Source organism: Crocuta crocuta, unplaced genomic scaffold (assembly GCF_008692635.1).
Source record: "Crocuta crocuta isolate KB4526 unplaced genomic scaffold, BGI_CrCroc_1.0 scaffold303, whole genome shotgun sequence".
Taxonomy (NCBI): domain Eukaryota; kingdom Metazoa; phylum Chordata; class Mammalia; order Carnivora; family Hyaenidae; genus Crocuta; species Crocuta crocuta.
The window spans coordinates 1,020,037-1,040,789 of NW_027528276.1; the positions used below are offsets into that span (position 1 = coordinate 1,020,037).

Here is a 20,753-nt window from a genome sequence, read left to right on the forward strand (position 1 = left end):
TAGTGCTTACTAGGTGCCAGGCACCAGGGATACAGCAGTGAACAAAACAAAAATCCCAGCTCCTACAGAGTTAACATTCTAGCATCAGGGAAAAAGGAGCATACAGGTAGAAATAAGTAAGTGTTTATATGAAATTTACTACACACCAACACTCTTCTAAGCTTTACATACATATTAGCCATAAATGAGAAATCACATGGCAAAAGCTAAAGCAGCCTTTTTTAATTTAATGTTTATTTATTTATTTTGAGAGAGAGACAGAGGGTGTGCACGCAAGCGGGGGAAGGGCAGAGAAAGAAGGAGAGACAGAGAATCCCAAACTGTCAGCACAAAGCCTGACCTCATGAACTGAGATCATAACCTGAGCCAAAATCAAGAATTGGACACTTAACTGAATGAACTACCCAGGCACTCCAAAAGCTAAAGCAGTCTTAAGCTGACATTTTACCACCTTAAGAAAGTAAGGGATCAAATATCAGAAGCTAAGAATTCAGCCTGCACACAAGAATCCATTACAGTCCTGTTTTCTGTGAACTTTCCACCCAAGAGTAACGGGCTTCTTTTTAAGGACACTGACTTAAGATATTTGACTATGGCAAGCCTGATAGTCTCTGTTGGATATTTACCCTGAGAAGTGAATTTTCCTGAACAAAGGTTCAGAAGTTCCTCCAGGTTCTCTTTCTTGTCGCTCTTCCTGGGCAGAGTTTTTTCAGCTTGAGATGTGAACTTTCCAGTACACAGATCCAATAGTTCGTCCATGTTAGCATCCATGGCATTCTCATCCATGCTGGCCAATGGCAATCGAGGCTTCAGAGCTGGGTACTGATTCCTGTGGTTTCTAACATTTAAGAACCTACAAGCATAATGAAGAATATAAGAAATTCTTTAGGGAAAAAACAAAGTAGTGGGTGAAAAATTTTGATGTTTCTAAAACCGAACTTAGAAGCTGAATCCCAAACCAGAAAACAAAGGATTCAAACTGAAGCCTTAGGATAATCTGAAAAGGGAGGGAGTTTAATAAAAGAATAAATGCTACTTGAAAGGTAAAGGATAATTTTTGGCTCTAGATGGTGCCAGGACAGAACTTGGTGTTATGTCCATGTAATGTGTCACAGGTCCCTCAGTCCTCAGTCCCACACAACAAACCTACACACGGCAGAATGGATACAGGAAAACTTGATGCCCTTATAAGAGCTGTGCATTTCAAGTAAGGCAGAGATCGAAGGATGAGAATGCTAGCAAAGACTATTTACATTTTATTTTCTGGAGAGATTTTGTTCAGACTTGCAGAATATAATACTAATGATCTGTACACCTTCTCTTTCTCAGAAGAGAAAGCACAGATGGAGTGACAGAAGCTTACTTTATTTTTAAACAAAATTAAGCAGTACCCAGCACTATCCCACCCACAGAAACATAAAACTACCTACCCATCTGCATCCAACAGTTGGCTCTGAGTGTCATCTTCTAAACAGAACTGGAAGTCTCCTGCTCCCAGGAAAAGTGTCTTAGGCTCTGGGGAGGCGTTATACAGATCCTGGGAATCCTCTATGGGAAGTGAAGGCTCAGACAGCTTTCCTGAACTCTGGCACCAAAACAAAACAAAACAAAAACAAAATGTTTTATAATTGTCATTCACTGTCATGACAACAACAGAAGTTACTATTTGTAATATTTCATCTACTCTCAGGCAATTGCAGTTGAGGAGGACAATGCATAGCCAAGATAAGCATAAAGAAAAATATCTTCAAGAAAGTAAGAACACTGGATGAGGATTGTTTTTAATACACAAAGGGGGTGGATTCTTTAAACTGAACATACATAATGTGGTGGGAGTTGGTTGGCCTGGACACACTTTATTTAGCAGTGTGGGAAGCAAAAGGGGAGGAGATTAGAAAACCATTATCATCTTACCTTAGAAGCTGAACTGACCAAACTGGCTCGAAATAGCCCAGGGGAAGGAGATCTGAATCCTCCTGCTGTGGGAAAAAAACTAGTCCCACGGCCTGTTTGTCTGTTGCAAGGCTGATAGGATGGAATTGTGGAGCCAATCAGCTCAAAGCTGCTATTGTGGCTGCTCTCCTTTGTTAGTAACGAGCATGAATCATCTTCATCTAAAGAAAGAGAAATCATTTTTAAGTACATGATTCCGGAAATAAGGTGGGTTTGTTTAGGAAGAAGAATTGAGAATGAAAGCTGTCAGGTAACATCCATCCATAGGCAAATCTCTCAAGTTCTATGTTCTAAAACATGAAGTTGAAGGTAAATTATAGTACTAAGATAGCATTATACAATCAAGATTTTTCACTCTGAGCTAAGTGACACCTGAAAGTTTCCATCTTTGTCTCACCCTGCCTAATGCCTACAATCATTCTCTTCGTTATCCAATCCTGTATACATCTTGCATTCATCTACATATGATTGAAATGTTTCATGGTTCGCTCATTCAGCACATGCTACTAAGGGCCTAGTGTATGTCTATGGTCAACAATAAAGAAACTGAACGTAAGTTTTCAAAAACAGAACCGAGAAAAATCTTCTAATTCATAAGTTCCTTTCATTGCCACAAGTAAGATAGAGCAAAGTCCACTAGAGCTTAAAAAAAATGGATTTTATGGAATTGTTCTTAAGTCAAAAATAGAGGAGCTAAGAAAAGTCAAGTTTGACACAAGAGTCACTACTTACCCAGTTTGCTAGGCCTTTTGCCTGAGATTTCATCTGTTTCTGATTTTTCTTCACTAGGAAAGTAACTACAAAATAAGAAGGTAAATTGTTTATCTGTTTCTGCTTCTAACAAGAGGGGCAAACCCAAGGGAACCTTATCTTTCCCTAAAGAGAATTACTTACCCCATCTTGGAAGAGTTGTCCTTAAATAGAAGTAAGGTAGAGTCAGATGACAGAGGTTTGGGGACAGAGAGGCCAACTGACTTGCCAATTTCACTACTGCCATCACTGTTTTCTTTATCCATTTCTTTCTCATCTTTGGTTTCTATTTCTTCACTACCAAGAAGGAATTCTGCAACCTTCATCGATCATGTCACCCAAAAACAAAGTAAAAAATTTTAAAAGCAGATATGCTGTTAGCATCATGTATGGCTGTTTGCTTATAGGTCACATTGTAAATCTGAAAAGGTAAACCCGAAAAAGGCTTGGTCTAACTATTATCATTAATATAACTTTCCACTAAATTATTATTTTATTGAGGCAATGAGAGGTTAAATAACTAGCCTGAGAATGTAGGACAACTAGTTAGTGGCCTTAAACCAAACATAGACTATGATATGCTACCCAGTTCAGCCATTGCTTTCTTCTTTTTTTTACCCAGGGATAAATATGAACCAACTCTTTCAAATTGACTTTGAAACAATTTAAACAAGGGGGGGTTTTCCCTTTTTTCTAATACCAAAATCTCCATCATCATCTATCTTAGCTAGACAGAAGACAGGAGTATGGAACAACAACATACTACAGTATACATACAACGGCATCCAACCTCAACGAAGGAAGAAATTAACTTAGGAAGGTCTTGGCCTGCCTGAGAATTTATTCCAGACCTCAACCCAACCAAGGTTGAGACTGCTTTTCATTCTGAATAGAGAAAATTTAAATAAACAAAGATAAAAGTCATCTATTAATAGAAAGCCATTTCCATTTAGCCCTCTATTTCAGTAAATAGACTAACAAGTAGAAACTAAGGCTAGAGCTCTGTGAGCTGTAGGTATCCAGAGGTGCTGACAGAACTGAATGCACAAAGACTTCGGTACCTGTGAGCTACTTACACCCTCTCTGCCCCTAAAATCTCTTATACAATTGAACGTGCTGCTTCCCATACTCTTAATGAAATCTGATTTTATCTTTCCCTTATCCATCCTGAACAAATAACAAAATGAAATAATTGTCAGAAACCTCCTGATTGCCTTCTTCTTCCTCCTCTTCCTCTAAATCTCCTTCTTCCTCCTCTTCTCCATCTTCCTCAGACTCATCTGTCATTTCTTCCTCCTCTTCCTCTTCTTCAAATCCATCTTCATTATCTAACTTAAATAAAGCTTGGCGCTTTTGGCGCTCCTCAAGTCTACGGAGTTTCATTGCTTCCTGCAGCTTAGCTTTCAGCACCTGAAGCTTTTCACCTGAATAGAAACAGGAAAAAATGCTTTAGACATAATGATCAACTACCTACTACAGTAATGGAAGTGTGCACTTCAGGCAACCCCAGGAGTGTTCCAGTCATATCTCAAAAGGAAAATCAGAGATCTTATTACTGGAGGCTGTTGTTATCTTCACAAATAAGGACTATTATGAACTAAAGAGAACTTTCATACTTATGTTCTACACCCTTGGATAATATGCTACACAGAGATTACAAAAGTTATGAAAGAGGTCAAAAAAAGGGTGAAAGAGTAAGACTCTGAAAGTCTCTGGCCCAGAAACCATGAAGGACAGCATTGATAAATTTACTTATACTAAAAAAAAAAAAAAAAAAAAAAAAAAAAAAAAAAAAAAAANTGACTTTCTGCTGACAGCACGGAGCCTGCTTCTGATCTTCTGTCTCCCTCTTTCTCTGCCCCTCCCTGTTTGTGCGTATGCTGTCTCAAAAATAAATAATCAGGGAGCCTGGGTGACTTGGTTAGGCGTCCGACTTTCGCTTAGGTCATGATCTCGCGGTTCGTGGGTTCGAGCCCCGCGTCNTTTGCACTCTATCTCTCTCTCAAAAAATGAAAAAAAAAAAAAGTTAAAAATAAATAAACATTAAAAAGTTTTATTCCTTTTTTAAATTTTTTTTTTAAAAAATGTCTTTATTTTATTTTGAGAGACAGAGATAGAGAGCAAGCAGGGGAGGGGCAGAGAGAGAGGGAGACCCAGCGCTCCTAAATGGGAAGGGGCACCTGGGTGCCTCAGTCAGTTGAGAGGCCAGCTTCACTCAGGTCATGATCTCACTGTTTGTGGGTTCGAGCCCCACGTTGGACTCTGCTGACAGCTTGGAGCCTGGAGCTTGCTTTGGATTCTGTGTCTCCCTCTTTCTGCCCCCCCCCCCCCGCCCCCCACTCATGCTCTGTCTCTGCTCTCTCTCTCTCAAAAATAAATAAACATTAAAAAAAAAAAAAAGAATAAAATGGGCAAAGAATGAGAACTGGTAGTTCACAGAAAAATTGAACCTACGTGGTTAGTGAACAAATTAAAAGTAATGCTTAACCTCATTTCTTTTTCCTTTTTTAAAGGTTTTATTTTTTAAGTAATCTCTACACCCAATGTGCAGCTTGAGCTCACAACCTCTAGATCAAGACTTACGTGCATTATATACACTGACTGAGCCAGCTGGATGCCCCTAATCTCATTTCTAATTAAAGAGATATAAATCAAAATAAGAGATAACATTTTTGACATATTAACAGGAGAAATCAAGAACTCATACATTGTGATTCACAGTGTAAACTGGTGCAACTATTTTGAAGAACAGGATGATATATATCAAAATTTGACTCAATGATTCCACTATAAGGAATTCTGCATCCAGATAAACCAACATATATCTGATACTAGGGTGCAACATTATATGAAATACCAACAACTGCCAACAACTAGAATAAACAAGATGTCCATTAACAGGAGTATAGTTAAACAAATCATGTTATAGTCTCACAATGGAATATGCAGCTAAAAAAAAAAATCTCAAAAGCAGTAGAATGTGTATCTGAGTTCTGAAGTTAGGAGGTCTGGATTAGGCTACTGGTTCTACTACTTATGAGTTGTGCAAACCTGAACAAATTGTTTAAATTCTTTGTATATCAGTTTTCTCATATACAAAATAAGAATACTAATGTTATTTACGGTAAAGCACCCAGAACAGTGCCTAGCAGAAAGTAAGTATCTAGGACAGACAACGTCTGTCTGTCTCTCTCTGACACACACCCACACTCAAATGGAGTACACATAGGAATTTTCTTCCAAGGACAAACAAGAAATTGTTAACAGTTGCCTTTAGGAAGACTAATTTTTCATTTCATACTTTTTCCTCAGTGTTTTCATTTTTTTCTATGTGATATATTATTTGTACTTTCTTTATTTTAATGTTTATTTTTGAGGGAGAGAGGGAGAGCATGAGTGGGAGAGGGCAGAGAGAGAGGGAGACAGAGGATCTGAAGTGGGCTCTGCACTGATAGGAGAGAGCCCAATGTGAGGCTCAAACTCAAGAACCGTGCATGAGATGATGACCTGAGCCAAAGTCAGATGCTTTACCAACTAAGCCACCCAGGTGCCCCTGTTACTTGTACTTTCAAAGTACAACAGACATCTGAGAACAATTGTTAGAACAAAAGAGCAGATTACAAAGCAGAATGCACGATATGATTACATTATTGTTGGGTTTTTTTTTAATGTTTTATTTATTTCTGAGAGAGAGAGAGAGAGAGAGACAGCGTGAGCAGGAGAGGGTCAGAGAGGGAGGTACAGAATCTGAAACAGGCTCCAGGCTCTGAGCTAGCTGTCAGCACAAAGCCCGACGCGGGGCTCGAATCCACGAACCATGAGATCATGACCTGAGCCGAAGTCAGACGCTCAACCAACTGTGCCACCCAGGCACCCCTATTGTTTGTTTTAAAAAAATTTTTAAAGATTTATTTATTTTGAGAGAGACAGACAGACAGACAGACAGAACACAAGTCGGGAAGGGGTAGACAGAGGGAGACACAGAATCTGAAGCGGGCTCCAGGCTCTGAGCTATCAGCACAGAACCTGATGCAGGGTTTAAACTCACAAACCACAAGGTCATGACCTGAGCCGAAGACAGAAGCTTAACCAATTGAGCCATCCAGGCGCCCCTGTTTGTTTTTCAAACCATGTAAATACACACATGCAAAGAGAGATTAAAAGGATACATGATACAGTTATAGAAGGTATCTCTGATAGAGGATCACAGAGGTTTTTTGTTTATTCTATGTATTTTCTACAATGGATATTCATAAAAACTATTGGAAATAAAGCCATCTTATCAACCTCCACATCTAAGCAATGCTACATGTAAGTCATGCCAGAGGTACTGCTATCCAATCTCCAAAGTGTCCAAGGAAAAAGATTTTAGAACTTTTCACTATAGGGTCTTCAGTAGCCATAAAGACCTGCCAGTGTACAAAGCATAAAGCAAGCAAACAAAAACATGAACTCAAATACCTGGTTTTGTGTGGCTTGCTCCATCCAGCTTCTCAGCTGCCAAAGTCACAGGCACCACATCTGCCTTTAGCTCTTCCCTTCCGTCAGTGCCCAGGCCTTTCACTATGATGTTCACATTTATCTTCTGACCAGCCCTGGGTTTCACTGCTGGATTAGCATGCTTCCAGAAACGCTGTTTCAAGGCTTCCAGTTCTAGATCCAAATGCCAACCAGTATGTCAGTGTGCCATGCTTAAACTCTTTTCTTTAAGATTCTAGTTAAGACTAGGACTACTCTACAGCCCAGCAATTAATTGCACTACTAGGTATTTATCCAAAGAATACAAAACTGCTGATTTGAAAGGGCACACCCCCCCCAATGTTTATAGCAGTGCTATCAATGATAACCAAATTATGGAAAGAGCCCAAACGTCCATCGACTGATGAATGGATAAAGATGTGGTGTGTATATATACATATAAAATACTATTCAGTGATCAAAAAGAATGAAACCTTGTCATTTGCAACAACATGAGTGGAACTAGAGTGTATTATGCCAAGCAAAATACGTCAGGCACAGAAAGACAAATATATGATTTCATCCATATGTGAAATTTAAGAAACACAACAGATGAACATAGGGGAAGGGAAGGAAAAAGAAGATAAAAACAGAGATGTAGGCAAACGGTAAGAGACTCTTAAATACAGAGAGCTGAAGGTTGCTGGAGGGGAGGTAAGTGGGGAGATGGGCTAAATGGGTGACAGGCACTATAAAGGGCACTTGTTGGGATGATAGTGGGTATTATATGTAAGTGGTGAATCACAGGGTCCTACTCCTGAAACCAATACTACATTGTATGTTAACTAACTTGAATTTAAATAAATAAACTTAAAATTAAAAAAAAAAAAAGGATTCCAGTGAAGAATCATAGGCTAAGTTTTTAAGCTCAACGAAGTTTCATAAGCTAAGTTTTTAAGCTCAACAAAGTTTCATAAGCTAAGTTTTTAAGCTCAACAAAGTTGTGGGGGTTGGGGGAGGCGGGAGGGCGTGGTTATGCCTAGACACCAAAAACTCCTTTGCTACTAACACCTATGTCTATTTCATGTAGCTTAACTCAAACAAATGAAATGTTGCAATTATTCTTCCTCAATATACTTCAAATATCATTTTAGGTTAGAAATTTACAACTGAAGTTCTAAATGTGTGCAATTCTTATAAAAAAAAAGTAACCTGGTGGAACAAACACCATAATTATCAATCATTCAATGGCTTAATTTTTCTTTTTTTTTTTTTTAATATTTTTATTTATTTCTAGGAGAGAGAGAGAGAGACAGCGTGAGCAGGGGAGGGTCAGAGAGAGAGGGAGACACAGACTCTGAAATAGGCCCCAGGCTCTGAGCTGGCAGTCAGCACAGAGCCTGACGCGGGGCTCGAACCCACAAACTGTGAGATCATGACCTAAGCGAAAGTCGGACGCTTAAGTGACTAAGCCACCCAGGCGCCCCTCAATGGCTTAATTTTTCATAGGTTTCAGCCTCTTTCTGAAAGTTTTCCTGTTTTGAACATTTTACTATTTAACAGCAACCTTACTAAATATGGGCAAGGTCAATTTAAAAAAGGAGAAAAATGACAATCAATCCAGTCAGTGATGTAACTCAGCAGCAGAACTGGAGAAGTCTGTTGATGAAACTGTTATACCAGTATAATCAGTATAATCAGAAAGGAAATTCCACTTACAGGTGGTCTCTGAACCACATACCCAACTTGCATACAAAGGGGAATATATATACCAGAAGCGGTAAGTTCAGTGGTCGAATGGCAACAGGGGCTCTCTCCCCTCTTCTCCACTTCTAGAGCTCAGAATTTCCTTCTCCTCTCTCTCTCAGCTGCTGCTACTTGGCACCATCACCTACTGCCTCTGTTTACATCACACCCTAGTGAGCTCTGTTTTAAGAGAGCAGACAATAAGAAAGAGAAAAGATTTTCCTTTGGGGTTGAGGGATGCCTTCTCTTCCATGATAAAATATCCAGGACACTTCAAGTTTGGTTCTTTTTCTAAAATGCCCTTGAATCATATTTTAGTAATTTGTGGTTAGCATCTAGATGTGGTTTTTCCTTCCTAGAAGGGGACAGAAAGACTAGAAGGAAGCCTTTTCATTCTGAGTCCCTAACATTATTAGTAGCAAAAGTCCAATACCAAAGGATGGTATGTTTATATTACAAACAAAAATGCAGGGAGAGAAGATGTAGGTTTGTATCCTCTTTTATAGCAGTTCAATAAGGCTGGAAGCAATGGGTAGAGTGGCAGTGGAAAGGGAACTGAAATAGGTTAAGTCATTATTGGCACCAATAGAATTAAAGAAATGAATGTGGAAGAGTTACTTGGGACCTAAAATGATAGTGAGGCAGAGGAGTTGCCTTCATTCTTATGGAGAAAGCCAGGCCCTTAAAAACGCTCTTCATCCCCTATGCACCAGGGCACCTACTTTCCTTGCCCTTTACTATATTACTCAACGATCTCCCTCCTCACCCTAGGATCCCTGTTCAGGCTCCTCTCCCTCCATCAGTCTTTGGCTAGCTCCTTTCTTTTCCTCTCTAAGTGAAAAGTCTCTGCTCCAACTCAGGTTTCCACCAGCAGCCTGAATCTCAAACTGTTCTCATTCCCATTGTTCATTGTCCAGAAAGTAGAGGAATTGAGGGCAGAGACTAATTCCTACACTATTGCAGGAAGCAGAAGTCACATATTTCTGGTATCCCAGAGTTTGGATCTACATACTCTTTTCTCATGGAAACCTTACTTACTCTATGGGAGATTAAGGAAACTAAAACTAAGATCTTCCTACTGCTTTTACTCTTAACCCCTTCCAATGTGTCCACCATACTAGCCACTAGATTGTCCCCAAAATGAATATCTGATTGATTTATTTCCTTTGCTAAAAATTTTCAGTGGTCCTCTACTAACAAAAGACAAAAGTCCAAGCTCCTAGCATGGCCTAAAAGCCCTGCATGATCTGGCCTCTCTAGTTGTCCATCCCCAGTGCCCTTGCAATTTTCACCCCAGCTCGTCAGGATACCTTATGCTTTCTCTTGTCTCTGTTGGGTCTTTTGTGAGTCTGTTCCCTCCACCAAGAAAGCCTTCCCTCATTTCTCTACCTTGTTATCTCCTATTCAGCTTTCAAGAATCAGCTCAGGTATCAGTTCCTTTCAGAAGCCTCCCTGACTCTCCACGAGGTACTCCAAGTGAGGTACTCTTTCTCTCGGCTCAGGGTATACACAGCAGTTACTCATCCAGTTGTATAATGGTCTGTTTGCCTGCCTTTCCTCCTATTAGACTTTAACTTCCTTGAGAGCAGGGACTATGTCTTGCATACACAGCATCTAACACCATGCTACATAAAAGTTTACTACACAAATAAATAAAAGTTGATCCTAACTTCATACATATTATGGAACTGACTGGTCTGGAAACCCAAATTTCATGTCAAATACTATTTCTGAAGGAATACATATTCTGAGTTAAAAACAAATACTTACTATGTGCCAGGCACTGTGCTAGTTCCCTATATAAGCCAAGTGTAATGTTGGAACAATTATCCAACCTCTCCAAGTCGCCATCTCTTCATTGCAAAATAATACCAGGAGCCATGAGAATTAAGAACAATCATAAAGAATCTATCAATATCTAATACAGTAGATACTCAAAAAAAAAGGTTTCCTCTCTTTCCTGTCTTAGTCCAGGACTATTTAGAGAACATCGAGCCCAAACAAACAAACAAAAATCTCAGGGGGGCACCTGGGTGGTTCAGTCAGTTGAGTGTCCGACTTCAGCTCAGGTCATGCATGATCTTACGGTTCGTGAGTTTGAGCCTCGAGTCAGGCTCACTGCTGTCAGCCTGTCAGCACACAGCCCACTTTAGATCCTTTGTCCCCTCTCTCTGCTCCTCCTCTGCTTGCAGTCTCCCATAAAATAAATAAATATTAAAAAAATATCTCAGGGCACCTGGGTGGGTCAGTCGGTTAAGCAACCACCTGTTGACTTTGGCTCAGGTGATGCTTTTATGGTTTATGAGATGGAGCCCTATGTTGGGTTCTGCACTGACAGCATGGAGCCTGCTTGGGATTCTTTCTCTGAGCCCACTTCAGATCCTCTGTCCCCCTCTTTGCCCCTCCTCTGTGTGCTTTCTCTCTCTCAAAATAAATAAATAAACTTTAAAATCTCCTGTTTCTTTGCTAATGGATCTATGCTAGTTCTGTTATACAACCCTTCCAACCCACCTCCTACTCTGGTCAGACTGACTTACACATCCTCCCAACAGTACCATGCAGAACTCTTTCTGTCCCTTCCAAGAATGTCCTTCTCTCCACTTCCACAAAGTCCACTCATTCAATCAACAAAGACTCACTGGGCATATTTTACACATAAGATACCAACCATAAGCTGTTACAGTTTTAATATAATTTCACTAATAACAGAAGGAGGAGCCAGTATGTGAGTGCTTCTTTATGCTATCCATTTCTATGCATGATCTCAACAAATGTTCACTGTAGCCCTGTGAACCAGATAGCCTTAAAAAAAAAAAAAAGTGGCTCAGAGAGGTCAAATAGCATACTCAAAGTTAAACAGTAAATAGCACAATCCAGATTCAAACTTTGCTCTTGCTACAGAGCCTAAGCTCTTAATTACCATGGCAAACTGCCTCAATGCAGAGGAGGGAACATCCAATTCTACCTAGTAGTCAGGAAATCTACCTAATATGGTAATACTTGAGTTCTGTCTTGAAGGATCATTCATTCATTCATCACTCATCCAATATAAATGCCTACAATGTGTCATCCTCTGCGGAAGCGCTGGTGATAGAGTAGGGAACAAGCCAGAAGATCCCTATTCAAAGCATAAGGGGAAAGGCAGTGAACAAGTAATTACATCCACCTACTCTTCAAGCCTTCTTTTAACCACCTATTGGGAGAAACTTATCCTTCCTTTAAACTACCATAGCACTTTATTCTAAATGTTTCTTTCAGCAGAGACTATTTTTCCCTTTTCTTCATTTCATTTTTCCAATTATCAGTGATACATGCTCATTGACTTTCCACTTTCTGTCTTGTATTACTGCTATTTGCATACTTATCTCCCCTACAAAGTGTAAGTAGCTTAAATGTACGATAAATGTCACATTTCTCTTGGTTTGCCCTACAGAACCTTCCATGTCGTGGATAGTTTAGTATTTATTAAATGACTGGGGGGAAAAAGAAATTCAGTCTTGCAGACAATTTACTGAACTAAAACGTTTTCTTTTAACAGTAAAAACATGAATAATGCTTTTTTTGAATGTCATGCATTAACATGACAGCAATGTACTTCTTTTGTATACTAACCTATCAACAGGTTTCCATTTTAAACAAGGTTGAGAACATCCTGATGCCATGCCAAATTTATCTAAAGAGAATTGTACCCGTATCTGGCACATCTATAGAGCAAGATCAGGTGCAGTTATTGGTTTCTCCTGTGTTCCTTATTCCCGATAGTAGCAAATAATAAAAAGTTGCCAGAACAAATCACTCTGGAGGCTCCCCACAACTCAAAGGATTACCTCTGTTGGTTTCAGGTTCTTCAAGTATTACAAAGGAGTCTTCATCAGCACCCAACCGAGGTTTAATGGTAACATCTACTCCCAGTTGTTTAAGTCTATCCAGAGTGAACCTCCTCGCTTTTTCAGGTGGTGCAACTACTGATTTAGTTTGCTGCCTGGGCTCCACCTTCTCATCTGCGTCTTCTGTTTTTTCCAGGCCGCCTTCTCCCTCCAGGGCTTGAGGTTCAGGTGCCATAAGCCCTCCAGCTTGACACACCTCATTGTCCTCATTCCCAAGGAAGCTGGATTCCTGTTGTGCCACTGAGCTGTCCTCAGGTGGAAGTCTATCATCACTCTGCTTCTGTTTCTCCTGAAGTTCTAGCTCTTCACTTCCCATTAAATCCTTACTGTAAGACTCGTCTGATCCAGTAGTGATCTGGGGTTCCTTTGAAACTGCAGGAAGTGTGTTAATTTCCAGTTCATGGCCCACACCTGTAGTACGCTCAGGATCTTTGCTATGGTGGTCATTATTCATCTCACTTCTATTTGCAGTATCTATGGCTTCTTTGTGAAGGTTTGACAGATACTTAGATGACCTAGAGAAGGAAAATAAGCTGAAGTTGAAAATTATCCTAAGTGTGAAACTCTCATCTCAGCACATAATGAATCCATTATATGTTTTAAGAGACTGAGGACTCTGAACTTCTTTACACCAGATGTTTGCTACAAAACTGAATGTTTACGAAAATTATAATCTCAAGGAAAAAGAATTCTTACTTCAGTAGCGCCATGGCATTTCCCTGGCAAGTGGGTCGGGGTTTACGTTTGAAGAAATCATGAATGGTTTTATTCTCAGGCATATGATATGGAAGATTAAGTGCAGACTCTACAAAATGGAACAAAACAAGCAAATACACATACTGTATATTCTGAAATGTCACTTCATGTTCAGTCAACTAAACAGTACAGTGAAAGCCATCACCAGAAATAGAAAACAATCCTGGCTTTAGTAAAGACAGGATCTAACTACAAAAGAATTCCCTGGAGACCAGTGGCTTTTAAACCTAGTTGTGGGGGTGCCTGGGTGGCTCAGTTGGTTAAGCGTCTGACTTCAGCTCAGGTCATGATCTCATGGTTCGTGGGTTCGAGCCCCGCAAAGGGCTCTGTGCTGACAGCTAGCTCGGAGCCTGGAGCCTGCTTTGGATTCTGTGTCTCCCTCTCTCTATGACCTTCCCCTGCTCACGCTGCCTCTCTCTCTCTCAGAAATAAAACACTGAAAAAAGTAAAAAACAATAAATAAATAAAAATAAAATAAAATAAAAAACCTAGTTGTGAAATTAAACTGATCCAGGAAGTTTTTAAAAAATACAGATCCTGGGGCGCCTGGGTGGCTTAGTCGGTTAAGCATCCGACTTTTGCTTAGGTCATGATCTCGCGGTTCGTGGGTTCGAGCCCCGCGTCGGCCTCTGTGCTGACTGCCAGCTCAGAGCCTGGAGCCTGTTTCAGTCTGTGACTCCCTCTCTCTCTGACCCTCCCCTGCTCACGCTGTCTCTCTCTCTCTCTCCTGGAAATAAATAAAACATTAAAAAAAAAAATTAAAAAATAAAAAATAAAAAATACAGATCCTTGGAGTACCTGGGTGGCTCTGTTGGTTGGGCGACCGACTTAGACTCAGGTTATGATCTCGTGGTTTATGGGTTTAAGCCCCATGTCAGGCTCTCTGCTATCAGTGCTGACCCCACTTCTGATCATCTGTCTCTCCCTCTCTCTCTCTGCCCCTCCTCTGATCATGCTCTCTCTTAAAAAGAAATAAACATTTAAAAAAATAAATAAAATAAGAAATACAGATTCTTGGATCCCACTTCAAGTCTACTGAATCAGAATTTCTATGGGACCTAAGACCTTACACGTTTGAAAGTTCCCATATCCTGACGCTGCTGGTCCACAGAAAATCATTAAAAAATTCCATCCCTCCTTACAACTAATACAGTTCTGAAAATTTTGTTTATACTTATGTTCCAAGGGCTTTAGAACAATGGCCATTCATGTGTAGCAACATGGATGGACCTTGAGGGTGTTATGCTGAGCGAAATAAGTCAGGCAGAGAAGGACAAATATCATATGTTTGCACGTATAGGAGGATTAGGAGGAACTTGACGGAGGACCATGGGGGAGAAGAAGGGGGGAAATGGTGGGGGAAAGGGAGAGAGGCAAACCATGAGAGACTCTTGAATGCTGACAAAAACTGAGGACTGATGGATGTGGGGGGGGAGGGAGGATGGGCATGGAGGAGGACACTTGTGGGGATGAGCACTGAGTGTTATGTGGGAACTAATTTGACAATAAACTATTTGTAAAAAAAGTAAATAAACAAACATTTAAGAAAAAAAAAACAATGGCCATTCACCAAGACCAATTCTTTTTTTTTTTAATTTTTTTTTTNCAAACATTTAAGAAAAAAAAACAATGGCCATTCACCAAGACCAATTCTTTTTTTTTTAAATTTTTTTTTTTAACGTTTTATTTATTTCTGAGAGAGACAGCGTTAAGGAGAGGGTCAGAGAGAGAGAGAGACACAGAATCTGAAACAGACTCCAGGCTCTGAGCTAGCTGTCAGCACAGAGCCCACCATAGGGCTCGAACCCACGAACTGTGAGATCATGACCTGAGCTGATGTCAGCCGCCCAACCGACCAAGCCACCCAGGCGCTCCTCACCAAGATCAATTCTAAACCTGGTATTATAATACATATTACGAGTGTTAAAAAAACAAAATTTCCCAATATCCAAGTTGAGCTTACAAAGAAATATTGTGGTTTGCCACAAAGTTACTATACTGGTTTAGATTACCTCGAATAAGGCGCTGAGTTTCACTATGCAGTTTTTTTAATGCCTCCTTACTTAATTTGGCTGCCTTCCTTTCCTTAAAGAAAACAAAGAGTGAGAGTACATTAATGCCACTATCCGGAAAGACATTCATCCTTCAAGAGTTTGCCCTGTCCAAGAAAAGAGGATGGAGAGGGAATAGTAAGCACTAATAAGTTCAGTACAATATAAACTACTAAGTATTTATCCAAAGGATATAACAAAAATGCTGATTCAATGGGGCATGTGCACCCCAGTGTTTATAGCAGTGCTAGCAACAATAGCCAAATTATGGAAAGAGCCCAAATGTCCATCGACTGATGAATGGATAAAGATGTGGTATGTGTATATGTCTGTGTATGTACATTGTGTACTGTGTATGTACATGTATGTGTATGCACCCCACACACACAATGTATACACACATGCACACACAGAATGGAACATTACTCAGCAATCAAAAAGAATGAAATCTTGCCGTTTGCAACAACATGGATGGAGCTAGAGTATATTATGCCAAGCAAAATAATTCAGGTACAGAACAACAAGTATCATATGATTTCACTCATGTGGAATTTAAGAAACAAAACTGATGAACACAGGGGAAGGGAAGGAAAAATAAGATAAAAACAGAGAGAGGCAAACCATAAGAGACTCTTAAATACAGAAAACAAACTGTATTTTGCTGCTGGAGAGGATGTAGGTGGGGAATGGGCTAAATAGGTGATGGGTATTAAGGAAGATGAGCACTGGGTGTTATGAGTGATGAATCACAGGGTTCTACTCCTGAAACCAATACTGAACTGGATGTTAACTTGAATTTAAATAAATAAATTAAAAAATAAACAAACACAGTGGGAGATCATTCATTTGCACATAACATAGAATTAATTCAATACAATCTGTATTTGTGTCCCTACTATACACAAAGCAATACCATGGGTACCAGGAAAATGATAGACTTGATAAAAGATTTATGCCTCAGAAATTCACAACTCTTGGGGAAAGAAATCAACATGACAACATACAGAGCTCTATCCCACCTTCCGTATGGTGCCTTTTGATAACTCAGTTTCTTCTTCAAATGAATAGACCCCACTCTCCAAAGATAGCTCCTTTTTCTGAAAGAGAAGATTACAAGTTGAAAACCATGAACAAAAATTAAACTCAAATAAGAGATGTTGCTTACTCAAAAGATTGCTTTTGTACTGCAACATCACATCATGCTATATTGATAAAAAGTCAATTAATTATCATATAGAAAGTTTTAAACATACAGCATCCCATAAGGCCTAGAAAAAAAATTCCTGCCTCAAATGAAGCTTGGGCCCTTATTTCTTACACTCCTGTATTTCATCTTTCCCTAAGGAGGGACAATGACTCCCAGGGAGCGAAAGGTAATCTCAGCAAGAACTGCTTCCAAACACTCAGGACAAAGAGGTTTTGACTGCTGCTTCCCTTTGATACCCTTCCATAAACACTTTAGGTTTATTTCTTAGAGACCACAGGATTATAAATGTATACCTCTGTCCCATTACTTACTTGCTTCTTACGAAATGTAAAGTATCTCACTTTTTTTTACCCTAACATTGCTATGAGGATAATTAAAATACTAGCTCCCATACAAGTTAGCATGTCTATCACTTGTACTCTCTGATTCCAAAATTAACAGCCAAAAAACTAAAATCAATTGCCACATGTTTTCTTGAGTTAAAAAAAAAAAAAGTTTCAAGGGCGCCTGGGTGGCTCAGTCGGTTAAGCATCAACTTCGGCTCAGGTCATGATCTCATGGTTCATGAGTTCGAGCCCTGCCATCAGGCTTTGTGCTGACAGCTCAGAGCCTGGAGCCTGCTTCAGATTCTGTTTCTCCTTCTCTCTGTGCCCATCCCCTGCTTGTTCTCTCTCTCTCTCTCTCAAAAATAAACACTAAAAAAAAAAAAAAAAATTTAAGGGTGCCCAGGTGGCTCAGTCGGTTGAGTTTCCAGCTCTTGATTTCAGCACAGATCATGATCCCAGGGTTGTGGGATCGAGGCTTGTGTTGCACTCAGTGCCTGCTTAAGATTCTCTCTCCCTCTCTCTCTCTCCCCTGTTCAAATGCTCTTTCTCTCTTAAAAAAAATGGCTCCAACAGTAAATCAGAAAATAAAGCAAAGGTTAGAAGCAGTGGGTTAGCTCTTTTACAATCATCTTTTACTTGCCTTGTGCTTTTTTACTTTGTTTTTCACAGCTGCCCGTATTGATTCTAATGACTCTTCATCTTCTAATGCAGAGTTATTTTCTTCCTCCAATCCAGTTTCAAAAAGGTCTTTATCCACAAGAAGACAGCCACTATCATTAAATGGCTGTTTCACATCATCCTCCTGGACAATGCATAAAGACAAAGCAAAATCCAATCACTCAAATTCCAATATTTCACAATATCATAAGGTAATTTGGACCAGGCTATATAAAAAGACCATCATATATTAGTAGACAAATATTCAGCATTTTAGAACATTCTCCCTGGTTCCTACCCACAGTCATCCTTTCAAGTCTATGCTGTGATTTTATGCCACTGTCCAAAACTAACTTAACAAAAAATAAATACTTTTGAAAACTCAAATACTTATCAAACAGCCAGTTTATAAAAGGATGGTTTTTCTAGTTAGCAAACAAGACTTCTGACTTATGGATGCCTAAAAAAATACTCCTCTGAAAGTTCATTTTCATCAGATAACAAGCAGCAATACTCCATGTGCTTGCAAAGAAAATCAGAAATCCATTTATCCTCTGTGTATCCAAAATGGAGAATAAGACCAACAAGTTTTAAATTACGTACCTCATTACCCCCAACGCAAAACAATCAACTCAAGGCCATATTCTGAGTGCAGAAACCTCAAGAACTAAAATCAATTTTTGCTAAGATGTTAATCTGCCTTAGAAAGAACAAATTTGAGGGTGTCTGGGTGGCTCATCAGTTAAGCGTCTGACCCTGAGTTCAAGTCCAGCTGCAGGCTCTCTGCTGACAGCTCAGAGCCTGGAGCTGCTTCAGATTCTGTGTCTCCCTTTCTCTCTGCCCCTTCCTTGTTCATGCTTGCTCTCTCTCTCGCTCAAAAATAAAATAAAAAACATAAAAAAAAAACAGAACAAATTTATTCTTTTAAATATACCTCATTTTTGGTTTGTTTCTTTTTTAGCCGTCTGATTTTTTCCATCTTTTTTTCCTCTTTCTCAAGTCTTCTCTTTGATTTTACTTTTGATTTCCCTTCCGTTCCTTCTTTATCATGTTTGGGTTTTTTAGAAATCTTTCTGTCAACTGTAAAGCCCACGGAGTTTTCAGACTGGAGACTCAGCTCTAAGCAAGGCTTCACCTGAGTTTCAAGATTTTCCTGATACAAAGACTCCTCAATGTCACTTCCAGCACTGTCTGCCAGAGTGTTGTAAATCCTTCTGACTTTTCCATTTTTTCTGGCATATAAGTTCTCTTTATTTTCATCCTCGATGATCTCATAAGTTTCCTCTGGAAAGACATTTGTGTCCTCTCCTTCAGAATCACTGTCTTGTAGCAGCTTCCTGCTTTTTAATTTCTTACTCACAAATATCTCTTCATCTGAATCTGGAGGAAACATAATTTTTTTCAGAGGTCTACTGTTATTTGGTCCTCCTCCTAGTCCCCCTACTCCTAAAAAACATCCAATCACCCAAGTGCTATGTCACCTTGTGGAATTATGTAACTACCACTAAGAACCGATTAGAGCAGAGCAAATCTAAAAATAGGTTTTAAGAACCATTTTCCCTGAAAATGTCTCTTACTGAGAAATGTAATTATATATATTTACAAAGTGTAAAGTTGTTCTAATTCTTTTGGCAGGTATTAAAAATCCTTTTATTAAAGGATGAATGCCTTCAACCATGCAATGTGGTAGCTCCTAGACATTTTACACATTTAATAATATAACAGAAATGGTTAATTTCAAAAGGGTACATGCACTATAATTTTGCTCTTATAATAAATAAGACAAACAATAAGGTCAGGCATTAATAATTTAAAGAATCAAGAAAATAATGAAACTAATCTAATCTACTTATGACCCAGGCCCACACATTCTATTTCTAAAAATAAAATTAAGGGGCGCATGGGTGGCTCAGTCGGTTAATCGTTCAACTTTGGCTCAGGTTAGATCTCACCGTTTGTGGGTTCGAGCCCCGCGTTGGGCTCTGTGCTGACAGCTAGCTCAGAGCCTGGAGCCTGCTTCAGATTCTGTGTCTCCTTCTTGCTCTGACCCTCCCCTGCTCTCTCTCTCACAAATAAATAAAACATTAAAAAAATAATAAATAAAATTAAAACATTAAAAATTTAAAAATAAAATTACTATTACAAACCTTCCTCACTCAAGGGCACAATTGTTCCACAGCTGCCTTGTCCACTGTCTGAAGGACTATCTGCTTCTTCCTGTGAGATAAGTTTTGGATCACTGATTTCTAGGTGAACCTGGAAAATGAGAACACACTTTCCTTTAACCAGCTGGTGACAGAAAGCTCTGAGTACATAATGATACACAAATCATCATAGGATCCGCAGGCTGAAGTAAGGAAAACATCAATACAATGGTTCAGTGAAGGGATGACATTAAGAATTACTAGACAAAAAAACCCAAAAATTCATTGTTCACCTTTGAAGGATACTATAGAGGCAATGCTTCATTTTGAGTAATGGTACATAAAAAGAATCAAGCATTTATTATACATTTTCTGTTTGAACTGCTTCTCAGTATATCCAAATGACATGTTAAATAACATCACAGAATTGCAATCCTGATGTGAAAAAAAAGCCCTATAGACAAATTATGTGTTTCTTTTAGAGTGAACTGCAAGAAAAAAAGAGAAAGGAAAGGAGGGAGACCTATACAAAGGATAAGATACATACATACATACACACACACACACATCAACAATTGCAGTATGCACTTTGTTATTGTTTTTATTTTTTAAAGTAATCTCTACATCCAACCCATAACCCCAAGATCAAGAGTCCCATGCTCTACAGACTGAGCCAGCCAGGTGCCCCATACAATATGCAGACTTTGGTCCTGATACAAATAAACAGATGGGCACCTGGGTGGCTCAGCTGGTTAAGCATCGGATTTTTTATTTCAGCTCAGGTAGTGATCCCAGGGTTGTGGGATTGAGCCCTGTGT

The 20,753-nt window shown here is 39.4% G+C and overlaps 1 protein-coding gene across 1 annotated transcript in view; it reads right to left on the bottom strand.

The window, feature by feature from the left end:
• Positions 1-20,753, bottom strand: part of CLSPN (claspin) — a 32,351-nt gene that overhangs the window by 8,813 nt on the left and 2,785 nt on the right. Inside the window, exons 2-15 of the mRNA XM_077753107.1 lie at positions 19,939-20,047; positions 18,726-19,171; positions 17,775-17,936; positions 16,621-16,698; positions 15,563-15,635; positions 13,491-13,599; positions 12,735-13,309; positions 7,165-7,356; positions 3,907-4,127; positions 2,848-3,023; positions 2,686-2,750; positions 1,915-2,114; positions 1,431-1,585; positions 627-853 (exon numbers count right to left, since the gene is read on the bottom strand). Of these exons, the coding sequence (XP_077609233.1) occupies positions 627-853; positions 1,431-1,585; positions 1,915-2,114; positions 2,686-2,750; positions 2,848-3,023; positions 3,907-4,127; positions 7,165-7,356; positions 12,735-13,309; positions 13,491-13,599; positions 15,563-15,635; positions 16,621-16,698; positions 17,775-17,936; positions 18,726-19,171; positions 19,939-20,047 (2,788 nt within the window). The remainder of the gene's footprint in view (positions 1-626; positions 854-1,430; positions 1,586-1,914; positions 2,115-2,685; positions 2,751-2,847; positions 3,024-3,906; positions 4,128-7,164; positions 7,357-12,734; positions 13,310-13,490; positions 13,600-15,562; positions 15,636-16,620; positions 16,699-17,774; positions 17,937-18,725; positions 19,172-19,938; positions 20,048-20,753) is intronic.